The 12,272-nt window shown below is 44.9% G+C and overlaps 1 protein-coding gene across 1 annotated transcript in view; it reads left to right on the forward strand.

Annotated features, from left to right (window-relative positions):
* RNPS1 (RNA binding protein with serine rich domain 1) overlaps positions 1-12,272 on the forward strand; it is an 86,121-nt gene that overhangs the window by 53,921 nt on the left and 19,928 nt on the right. The window contains exons 3-4 of the mRNA XM_069210620.1: positions 4,674-4,862; positions 8,498-8,600. Of these exons, the coding sequence (XP_069066721.1) occupies positions 4,674-4,862; positions 8,498-8,600 (292 nt within the window). The remainder of the gene's footprint in view (positions 1-4,673; positions 4,863-8,497; positions 8,601-12,272) is intronic.

The raw sequence follows: 12,272 nt of genomic DNA on the forward strand, positions 1-12,272 counted from the left end.
TTCACATAGGTCAGACAGTTCACCTTACAAAACCCTGGAACTCTGCATTCACAAGGAAAAGTATTTGCTTTGCAAGAGGACAAACTGACTTTTGAACTCTGCCTCTGAACACGGAGCAAATGTGACAAGAATAAGATTTAAAGGCATCTTAATTGCAAATTCAGTTTCTGACAGATCACCTCTCTTGTCCACTCGCCAGACGGGCGAGTGGGATCTAAAAATAGCTCAACTTCATAAAATAAAACTCGCTATAGCGAGTGGGCGAGTAGATTTTTTGAGTCCCGAAGACAGTAACAAAACAAGAAACTGTACTAATGTATCTCAGCCATCTGCTGCACAGTGTGATAAACTATTTAACACTCCCAGTGCATTTGGCGGCTATTGTAGCATGCACCAGAGTAGCTTCATGCAAATGATTTTTCACCTTACCAATGGTAAAGAGATTTCTATAGGAGTCCAAAAGAATTTCACCCCCAAGAAGCACACAGTCACTTATGTGATCACGGTATCTGCAAAATTATTGACAAAATCATTTGAGCACATACATAAAGCTGGACTCCAATGTATCACACTTAAAGGTGCATTTTTATTCACAATCACGTCACTACGGATGGGGAGCTATCTTCAAGCTTTAACAATACAGGAACCATACATGCAAATACATAAGGACAGGGTGGTTCTCAGGACATACCCTCAATTCCTACCCAAGGTGTTGAGCAACTTCTATGTCAATAGAAGCATACAGTTACCAATGTTTTTTTTTTTTTTTAAATCCACAAGCACAACAGGGAAAAAACCCTCATACCCTGGATGTAAGCAGATCTTTAACGTATTATTTACAAGCGACTAAACAGTTTTGCAACGAAAACCAATTGTTCATCCCCTACGCCAAATCGACCAAAGGCTCACCTGTTACAAAGGGGACACTTGCAAAATGGATTGTGGAAACAATACAAATATGCTACTCCACAGCACAGAAGACTCTTCCTTTGCATCCTAGAGCTCACTCAACAAGGAAAAAAGGTGCAACTCTAGTGTTGTCAGCAAACGTGCCCGTAGACACAATCTGTATTTTGGGAGAAACAATGGTCCCTTACAAGCAAGAATAATAGAACGGTTCATACATAGAAATACAATGAGTTCTATGTGAATTCACAACAATAAATAATTTATGTAGTAAAAGAATCGAGAGTAAAAAAGTATGCATATAAGAAAATAACAAAGTATACTTGCAGTCAAGCTGGTTTCCAAAGGAACAGAATAATATTGTTTTAAATACAGCAAGTGTGTGTAGTTTATTAACCGTAAATGATCACTGCATCGTACACTGGCTCAGGCCACAATCCAGCGACATACTACAATTCAGATATTTGTGTCAGATTTAAATGATACCAGTACTCATTCAACGAACCGAATTGCAAGTTAGTTAAGGTACAGCTGTTAATGTTTCTATTCCCAAAACTAAATACTTGGGATCATCATTAGGAATAGGATAGAAGAGCCTAAGAAGAATAGGTAGGTTACCATCAAGTGCAAACTTGTACCAACTGAAAAAAAGAAGAAGTAGCGGGGGTAAAGAGTCATTTAAATAATAGAATTAAAAAAGAAGTAAAACAAAACAAAATCGTATTATTTGCTGAAAGGGTTAAAAGAATTAGCTGTGAAATTAGCATATTAGGGTGCCAGGTTATAGTTATGTGATATAAAATATCAAGAAAGTAAGAAGAGACATACACATGATAAAAAGTGATTGTGCAACACATCTAAGGTGTAAGCAAGTGAAGGTGAAGTAGTGTGAATCTATACAGAAATGTGCAAGGGAGTAATAACCACTTACATTAGGGCCGTGAGCCATGTGTTCCAGGAACCGACATGGCAAAGGAGGGAATCAACTAAGGCATCTACAGCCAAGTAGTAAACCTGTAACCAGAAAATTACGTCCTTAGGACCGAAGAATAGTGAAGCCAGTCCAAAATAAAGGCATGCAAATAAATGCCCAGAGACTACCTTCATGAATAACGGTATCCATGTTTAAAAAAAAAAACCTGTAAGTCCCAATCATGGCATGCAATTAAGTTCCCAGGGTCTACTTTCATGAATGATGGTGGAAATAACAGTACCTAGATCAAAGAAATCTGTAAAGACATAACAACCAGGCTCAAACGAACAGTAGGAGGACCAGCTGGCCGACGTCAAGGTTACAAATGTTGGCAATATTGTTACCCCCTCCCACCAATCTGATTACCTTGTTTACTGATTGTTTCCTGGATGTCAGGTAAATGTTGTCTGTTTTCCATTGCTTACAGTCAATGGGAATTGTACTAAAGACTTAACATGCACATAGAATGTAACATCTTGAATTTAACACTTCTGCAGAAAATTCAAGGGCCCTGGATAATTGTGTGCACTTCAGGAAACACTACACATCAAAGTTTTGATTGCCATAAAATGATCGCGTACATTATAAGCAATCTGACGTCAAGTCTTTAAATACGGGAACGGAAAACGCGCACACTGCTGATTTTAAGAAGAATATGCAAATGCCTTGAAATGGTTGCTAACAATGAATATCATGAGTTAAGCATAAGAAATTAATCGCACGTCTTGCCGATTCGAATGCTACCTTGTAAATGCCATGAAATGGTACCGCACAATGAAGAACATGCACACAGACAATGAATCGCGCGTCTTGCCGATTCGAGTATCAGCATGTAAATGCCATGAAAAACCAAGCGCAGATTCACACGCACAAAGTAAATTGTTTATCATGCAAATTAGGCCCAAGACCTCGAAATCCTTCGAGAACGGGATCGGAGGCCCATCCCGACCTCCGTCTTACCGCCCTGATCAAGGATCACCAACAAAGTGAAAAGGCATGGCCTGGAAGATCAAAGTAGGCCTCCGTAACAGGAGCTCAGGAAGTTGCTGCTGCTCTGCACTGGGACCTCTGAATAGTGAGCACGTGGAGCTGGGCTGGCTCCCTTATATAGAGTCTTGGCCCAGCCCACGAACCACACCCAGTCATGCTGCAGAAGAAGCTTCTAGAAGGCCCTGGAAAGGGATCACACCCTGACACACTCTGAAAGCCTGCAGCAATACATTGCAAATGAACAGTATTTACAAGCACCTTGAATATAAGTCTTCAGGATTAAACTCTGCAATGCAAAAGGTTAAACAACAGCATATCAACATGATGCATGAATTACGTGAGGTCATAAGTGCTGGGTTTTTGCATTCCAGTCGCCCGTAGAGCGCGCACTGCCCAGATGTTGACAGAAAGAAAGCAAATAACTAGGGTGCGCTGCACAGTTAACTTTTGGGCCTCCTTTATTTTTAAAGACATTCTGCTACAAATGTGTAAAATATGAAAACGTATTTTCAGCAATTCCAGAAAAGTATTTTATTTACATGCAGAACTGTTTTATCTTATTAGTAGTAGTGCATCAGACTTAATCAGTGTAAATATATATATTTTTAAAGGATAGTTTTCAAATTTGAATTTTAAAACGTTCATGTTCCACCCACCCGACAATACCTATAGTGAACTGCAAGTTCTTCATAGTAGCCCTTCGGATGGCCTGTGTTGCTATTCTACATAGACAAAATTTTTGTAATATCAAGTGTTGAAGACATTTTGTACAGCGCACATCCTGAAGGTATGTATTTGAAGATCGTATTATATGTAATGCTAAGGACAAGCATTGGGAAGACGTGTAGGTTGCGCCTATACGAAATGTATTGTCTTTGTCAATGTATTTTGTACATGTTGCAGGTGACTTTAATAAAGATGTGAAGTAACGGAAAGAGCTGCCGACTTGTGGAGTCGGGTTTGAGTCTTGGAATCGGTTTAAAATCATGTAATCTCCCTAGTGCTATTAATAAAAGTGTCTTTATAAGAGCACCAGTTCTGTTGCACAAAGTGTTGAAATACTTTATTGAACTTTTAAGTGTTTTTTATGAAAGCTGCTCATATTGTGAAAAAAGGTGAGCAGTATACTTTTAAGTTGTACCAGCGTCCTAGGCTGGGGGAAGAGGAAGCCTGTGTAGAAGGAAACACGTGAGGGGAGAGAGGAAGGGTGAAGAAGCTCAGCAGTGCGGTGTAGGAAGAGCTGCTCACACTGCGCCACAGGGACCAGTAGGGCAGCAGACGGTTGCTATGGAGCTTGGAGATATCGGCCATAGCTGGCTCCGATTTGGGGGTAGTAGAAAAATAGAGCAATAATATGTGTTCAGTAGGTTTTATAGAGCTTTTGGCCATAGTGCCTGCAAGGTAACTGCACTTGTGACTGCTTGTTTAGTAGTAAAATATAGCAATAATCTGTGTTTAGTGGGTTATCTAGAGCTTTTGCCCCCTGTGCCACTGCACCTGCTGCACTGTTCAAATCATGGCTCTGGTGCCTGCAGTGTAACTGCACTTGTGACTGCTTGTTTACTAGTAGAATGTAACAATCATCTGTGTTCAGTGTGTTTCCTAGAGCTTAATCTGCCTCAATTTCTCCATCTTTAACTGGTATTAGTTCATCTTGGATGTTTTATTCATAGTAATTGTTACACATTTTTAACAGTCTACTTCATAAAGTCTGCTCAGAGGTGATTTTACACAGAATATACTCTGTTTCATACTTTTACAACTTGTTATACCTATGACCTGATTCTTCTTTCTCTTCCATAAGCCGATCCAGCTCTTCTTCCAGTTCCAGCTCCGGCTCTAGTTCTGGTTCAAGTAGCGGCTCCAGCTCCTCCTCTGCCTCAAGCAGATCTGGTAGCTCAAGCTCCTCTCGCTCTTCCAGCTCCAGTAGCTCATCAGCAACCCCAAGTCCATCCCGGCGGCGGCATGACAACAGGAGGCGTTCCCGTTCTAAGTAAGTAATGAGTAACTTAATTACGGTGGGGTAGTAGTAATTTCATGTTATGTACATTCATGTAGTGGAGCTGCATCGTTTGTGTTTCAAATCCCTTTTAAAATCTTGGTGCGTTTTACTGTTCTTAGATTTTTGTTGACTGGAGTCAATGGTTTAGTGAAGGTGTACTGGTATGCTTTGTGTCTTTGTGTCTTTTTTTTTTTTTTTTTTTTTTTTTTTTTCTTTTTCCCCCCAGTTGTGAATCATATTTGGAGCAGATTAGTGAATACTATTAAATTTGCTGACAGCCACCTGGAGTGTGCAGTGTATCTAGTGGAACATTATGTGGATGGATGTGTTTGCCAACGTTTATGGTTGACCAGTGCTCCACTTCAGGTGGTTATGTTTTGAGGAATATTTGCTCATTGTGTGGCATTGATACCATCTGTTTAAGGTAAGTGTGGTAGGCTTAATTACATCTCTGTAGACTAGATGTTATGTATATTGATGTCAGGCTATTGTTGAGGTGTGTAAGGAAATGCCTCCTTGGCATGTTTACCCCCTGACATTTTGCCTTTGCAGATGCCAAGTTATGATTTGAAAGTGTGCTGAGGCCTGCTAACCAGGCCCCAGCACCAGTGTTCTTTCCCTAAAACTGTACCTTTATCTCCACAATTGGCACAACCCTGGCATCCAGGTAAGTCCCTTGTAACTGGTACCAAGGGCCCTGATGCCAGGGAAGGTCTCTATGGGCTGCAGCATGTCTTATGCCACCCTGGGGACCCCTCACTCTGCACATACACACTGCTTGCCAGCTTGTGTGTGCTGGTGGGGAGAAAATGACTAAGTCGACATGGCACTCCCCTCCCCCTAACCCTATGACAAAGATAAGTCACCCCTCTAGCAGGCTTTACAGCCCTAAGGCAGGGTGCACTATACCACAGGTGAGGGCATAGGTGCATGAGCACTATGCCCCTACAGTGTCTAAGCAAATCCTTAGACATTGTAAGTGCAGGGTAGCCATAAGAGTATATGGTCTGGGAGTCCGTCAAACACGAACTACACAGCACCATAATGGCTACACTGAAAACTGGGAAGTTTGGTATCAAACTTCTCAGCACAATAAATGCACACTGATGCCAGTGTACATTTTATTGTGAAATACACCCAGAGGGCATCTTAGAGATGCCCCCTGAAAACATTCCCGACTACCAGTGTGGGCTGACTAGTTTTTGCCAGCCTGCCACACACCAGATATGTTGCTGGCCACATGGGGAGAGTGCCTTTGTCACTCTCTGGCCAGGAACAAAGCCTGTACTGGGTGGAGGTGCTTCTCATCTCCCCCTGCAGGAACTGTAACACCTGGCGGTGAGCCTCAAAGGCTCACCCCCTTTGTTACAGTGCCACAGGGCATCCCAGCTAGTGGAGATGCCCGCACCTCCGGCCACTGCCCCCACTTTTGGCGGCAAGGCTGTAGGAGATAATGAGGAAAACAAGGAGGAGTCACTGGCCAGTCAGGACAACCCCTAAGGTGTCCTGAGGTGACTCTGACTTTTAGAAATCCTCCATCTTGCAGATGGAGGATTCCCCCAATAGGATTAGGGATGTGCCCCCTTCCCCACAGGGAGGAGGCACAAAGAGGGTGTAGCCACCCTCAGGGCCAGTAGCCATTGGCTACTGCTCTCCCAGACCTAAACACACCCCTAAAGTGAGTATTTAGGGCCCCCCAGAACCAAGGACGATAGATTCCTGCAAGCTGAAGACGAAGAAGGACTGCTGACCTGAAGCCCTGCAGAGAAGACGGAGACACCAACTGATTTGGCCCCAGACCTACCGGCCTGTCTCCCCACTTCGAGAAAAACTGCAACAGCAACGCATCCCACAGGGTCCAGTGACCTCTGAAGCCTCAGAGGACTACCCTGCTTCTAAAAGGACCAAGAAGCTCCAGAGAACAGCGGCCCTGTTCAACAAACCTGCAGCCTTGCAACAAAGAAGCAACTTTTAAAGACCACATGTTTCCCGCCGGAAGCGTGAGACTTTCCACTCTGCACCCGACGCCCCCCGCTCGACCTGCGGAAAACTAACTCTACAGGGAGGACTCCCCGGCGACTGGGAGCCCGTGAGTAGCCAGAGTTGACCCCCCCCCCCCCCCCCTGAGCCCCCAGAGCAACGCCTGCAGAGGAAATCCAGAGGCTCCCCCTGACCGCGAATGCCTGCTTCAAGGAACCCGACGCCTGGAAACCACACTGCACCCGCATCCCCCAGGACCTGAAGGAACCGAACTCCAGTGCAGGAGTGACCCCCAGGCGACCCTCTTCCTAGCCCAGGTGGTGGTTACCCCGAGGAACCCCCGTGCCTGCCTGCATCGTTGAAGAGACCCCCGGGTCTCCCCATTGATTCCTATTGAAAACCCGACGCCTGTTTGCACTCTGCACCCGGCCACCCCTGTGCCGCTGAGGGTGTACTTACTGTGTCTGCTTGTGTGTCCCCCCGGTGCCCTACAAAACCCCCCTGGTCTGCCCTCCGAAGTCGCGGGTACTTAGCTGCTGGCAGATTGGAACCGGGGCACCCCTATTTCTATTGAAGCCTGTGTGTTTTGGGCACCACTTTCACCTCTGCGCCTGACCGGGCCTGAGCTGCTGGTGTGGTAACTTTGGGGTTGCCTTGAACCCCCAACGGTGGACTACCTTGGACCCAATTTTGAACCCTGGAAGTGTTTTATTTACCTGTGAACTTAACATTTACTTACCTCCCCCAGGAACTGTTGATTTTTGCAGTGTCCACTTTTAAAATAGCGTATTGCCATTTTTGTCAAAACTGTACATGCTATTGTGATTATTCAAAGTTCCTAGAATACCTGAATGAAATACCTTTCATTTAAAGTATTGTTTGTAAATCTTGAACCTGTGGTTCTTAAAATAAACTAAGAAAATATATTTTTCAATATAAAAACCTATTGGCCTGGACTTGTCTGAGTGTGTGTTCCTCATGTATTGCCTGTGTATGTTCAACACTACCCTCTGATAAGCCTACTGCTCGACCACACTACCACAAAATAGAGCATTAGAATTGTCTCTTTTTGCCACTATCTTACCTCTAAGGGGATCCCTTGGACTCTGTGCACACAATTTCTTACTTTGAAATAGTATATACAGAGCCAACTTCCTACAAGGTGGCAAGCACTGAACCAACAAGACAACTTTGAGACGTTTTGCAGATGATGGGAACAGGGGTCTTCTCCAAAGAGTGCTGTTGGTATGATGCAGTTGTTCTGCTTATGAACATCTACTTTGTGGTGAAATTTCTGTAATACAACGGGGTGTGGCACTCAGCCCTTCCAGGTTGTCTGTGAGTTGATTTGCTGTTGTGATACCTACATTATGCTGCTGTTCTCCAGAGTTAGGGAGTTTGTAGAGTAGTTCACTTTGTTGTCAGTGTTAGACCTATTGTGTGGTAAGAGTCTAGCATATGGGATGACAGTGATTCAACTGGCTACCTTAGGCGTGCTTTGTAATGTTCTCTTTAACCTCAGTTGCAGTGCCCCAAAATAGGCCATCCCATATGGAATAATCGGGCTAGTGTTCAACAGTTTCTCCCTGGGGAGACAATTGTTATTCTAGAAGGATGCTCACACTGCATTTGCTCTTTTCATGCAGATCGAAGCAACCCAAAAGAGATGAAAAGGAGCGGAAACGGCGTAGTCCAAGCCCACGACCAACAAAAGTGTACATCGGGAGACTGACCAGAAATGTGACAAAGGTATAAAGTTTCCTGATTTCCTTCTTGTCCCTTCTTTCTTCAGTCTTGGATCTATGAACATTTATTCCTTCTTAGTCTTTGATTTCTACACCTCCTCCACTCACTTAAAGCAGGCTTTTGTAGCAGCTGTATGGTGGGAACATCCGGGTAGACCCCATGTCCGTAGGGTATTCGTGATAGTCCGGTAGCTTTCTCCAGAATGAGTGTCTTAAAACACATTATTGGACCAAAGAAAGTACAGTATTGGGTGTATTAGCTTTTTTGACTTTGGAAACTGCTGAAGCAAAATTGGCAGATTAAAGATGGAAGAGCGAAGAACAAGTATATCTCACACACACGGAAACTACACTCTACATTATTTCCCCAGATGCTAGAGACAGGCTCCCTTCAACACTACATTGATCTGGTGCCATGTCTTAAGAACATAAGTGATTGAACAGTTTTCTTTTTTTTTTTATGGTTTAGCTGGCTATCATCTGTCTACGCGTTTTTGCTTTACCCCTATACTACAAGCTGACCTTCTTTTATTACCGCAACCTCAGCTGCGGTGTCCATGTCGGATTGGTTCTCTGTATATCATCCCTAATCTTGACATTGGTATATCTATGTGGCTATATTATTTTCATTTCTAAATGACATATGCCTATGTAGAGCAGCCTGCTCTTTCCCATTGAGATTTCCTCGCAAGTGGATCAGGTCCACTTCCAGAACTTTGAATTTCTACTTTGTCTTTCAATACTCTGGGACCCACTGCGATTGCCATCAGCGATCTTAAAATGTCTGCCCAGTCCCTTGATCTTCATGGGATTATTCATCACCCGCATGATACACTCTCAGTGCTCAACCCCGATGCCCATCATCAAACCTCTTGCTGTTTGTCAACAAAATCTGTCCGTGCTCAGAAAAATGCTGTGGTGTGCAGTGGCGATTACTTTATTAATCTTTTCAATGCTTCCTTCATTTGAAAGGAATTGAAACTCTTAGAATAATTTTTACACTATGTAAACAGCGCCAGAAGCTTAACCCCTTTGCTGCCAGGCCTTTTCCCCCTCAGGTGCTAGGCCTTTTTTTGCTTTTGGGGGCAGTTCACGCTTCTCAAATAGACGTCTTTTTTACACACTGTCTTACATTTGGAAGGAAAAAATGTAGAGAAAGACCAGGGGCAATAACACTTGTCTTGTTGTTCTGTGTTCCCCCAAGTCTCCCGATAAAAATGGTACCTCATGCGTAATGCTTGCGACAGGAAACGCAACATGGACACATCACATTTTTACATTGAAATCTGACGTGTTTTTGCAAAGTGCCTAGCTGTAGATTTTGGACTCTAGCTCAGCCAGCACCTAGGGAAATCTACCAAACCTGTGCATTTTTTAAAAACTAGACACCTAGGGGAATCCAGGATGGGGTGACTTGTGGGGCTCGCATCAGGTTCTGTTGCCCAGAATCCTTTGCAGCCCCTAAAATTTGTCCAAAAAAACACTTTACTCACATTTCGGTGACAGAAAGTTCTGGAATCTGAGAAGAGCCATAAATTTCCTTCCACCCAGCGTTCCCCCAAGTCTCCCGATAAAATGGTACCTCATTTGTGTGGGTAGGTCTAGTGCCAGCGACAGGAAATGCCCCAAAACGCAACGTGGACACATCACATTTTCCCGAAGAAAACAGAGCTGTTTTTTGCAAAGTGCCTAGCTGTGGATGCCTCTAGCTCAGCCGGCACCTAGGGAAACCTACCAAACCTGTGCATTTCTGAAAACCATACACGTAAGGAAATTCAGAATGGGGTAAACTGTGGGGCTCTCACCAGATCCTGTTACCCAGAATCCTTTGCAAACCTCAAGCCCAAAAAACACTTTTTTTCCCACAATTCGGTGACAGAAAGTTCTAGAATCTGAGAGGAGCCACAAATTTCCTTCCACCCAACCTTCCCCCAAGTCTCCTGATACAAATGATACCTCACTTGTGTGGGTGGCCCAGGTGCCTGCAACAGAAAAAGGCCAAAACCCTGTAGCAATTGAGGGGATAGCACAGCGAGTTAAGCATATATTTTTCTTTTATACATCTTTAGGCGGACTCTGCTTTGGGGACCCACACAAGTGAGGTATCACTTTACTTGGGAGACTGAGGGGGGAACGCTGGGTGGTAGGAAATTTGTGCCAGAGCGGTGAGCCTACAAAGAAAAGTGAGGAAAATATGCTTTTTAAGCACATTTTGAGGTTTGCAGAGGAGTCTGGGTAAGAAAATGTTGGGGGATCCACACAAGCCACACCTCCCTGGACTCCTTGGGCTGTCTAGTTTAAAAAAAAATGTCTGGGTTTTGTAGGTTTCTGTAGGGAAATGCCTCCTTGGCATGGTTACCCCCTGACTTTTTGCCTTTGCTGATGCTAAGTTTTGATTTGAAAGTGTGCTGATGCCTGCTAACCAGGCCCCAGCACCAGTGTTCTTTCCCCTAACCTGTACTTTTGTTTCCACAATTGGAAAACCCTGGCATCCAGGTAAGTCCCTTGTAACTGGTACCTCTGGTACCAAGGGCCCTGATGCCAGGGAAGGTCTCTAAGGGCTGCAGCATATCTTATGCCACCCTGGGGACCCCTCACTCAGCACAGACACACTGCTTGCCAGCTTGTGTGTGCTGGTGAGGACAAAACGAGTAAGTCGACATGGCACTCCCCTCAGGGTGCCATGCCAACCTCACACTGCCAACCTCACACTGCCTATGCAGTATAGATAAGTCACCCCTCTAGCATGCCTTACAGCCCTAAGGCAGGGTGCACTATACCATGGGTGAGGGCACCAGTACATGAGCACTGTGCCCCTACAGAGTCTAAGCAAAACCTTAGACATTGTAAGTGCAGGGTAGCCATAAGAGTCTATGGTCTGGGAGTCTGTCAAACACGAACTCCACAGCACCATAATGGCTACACTGAAAACTGGGAAGTTTGGTATCAAACTTCTCAGCACAATAAATGCACACTGATGCCAGTGTACATTTTATGGTAACATACACCCCAGAGGGCACCTTAGAGGTGCCCCCTGAAACCTTAACCAACTACCCGTGTAGGCTGACTGGTTTTAGCAGCCTGCCACACTCGAGACATGTTGCTGGCCACATGGGGAGAGGGCCTTTGTCACTCTGTGGCTAGTAACAAAGCCTGTACTGGGTGGAGGTGCTTCACACCTCCCCCTGCAGGAACTGTAACACCTGGCGGTGAGCCTCAAAGGCTCACCCCCTTTGTTACAGCACCACAGGGCACTCCAGCTAGTGGAGTTGCCCGCCCCTTCTGGCCACGGCCCCACTTTTGGCGGCAAGGCCGGAGGAGATAATGAGAATAACAAGGAGTCGTCACTGGCCAGTCAGGACAGCCCCTAAGGTGTCCTGAGCTGAGGTGACTCTGACATTTAGAAATCCTCCATCTTGCAGATGGAGGATTCCCCCAATAGGGATAGGAATGTGACCCCCTCCCCTTGGGAGTAGGCACAAAGAGGGTGTACCCACCCTCAGGGCTAGTCGCCATTGGCTACTAACCCCCCAGACCTAAACACGCCCTTAAATTTAGTATTTAAGGGCTCCCCAGAACCTAAGAACTCAGATTCCTGCAACCTAAGAAGAAGAGGACTGCTGAGCTGAAAAACCCTGCAGAGAAGACAGACACCAACTGCTTTGGCCCCAGCTCT

The sequence above is a fragment of the Pleurodeles waltl genome, chromosome 10 (assembly GCF_031143425.1).
Source record: "Pleurodeles waltl isolate 20211129_DDA chromosome 10, aPleWal1.hap1.20221129, whole genome shotgun sequence".
Classification (NCBI taxonomy): Eukaryota; Metazoa; Chordata; class Amphibia; order Caudata; family Salamandridae; genus Pleurodeles; species Pleurodeles waltl.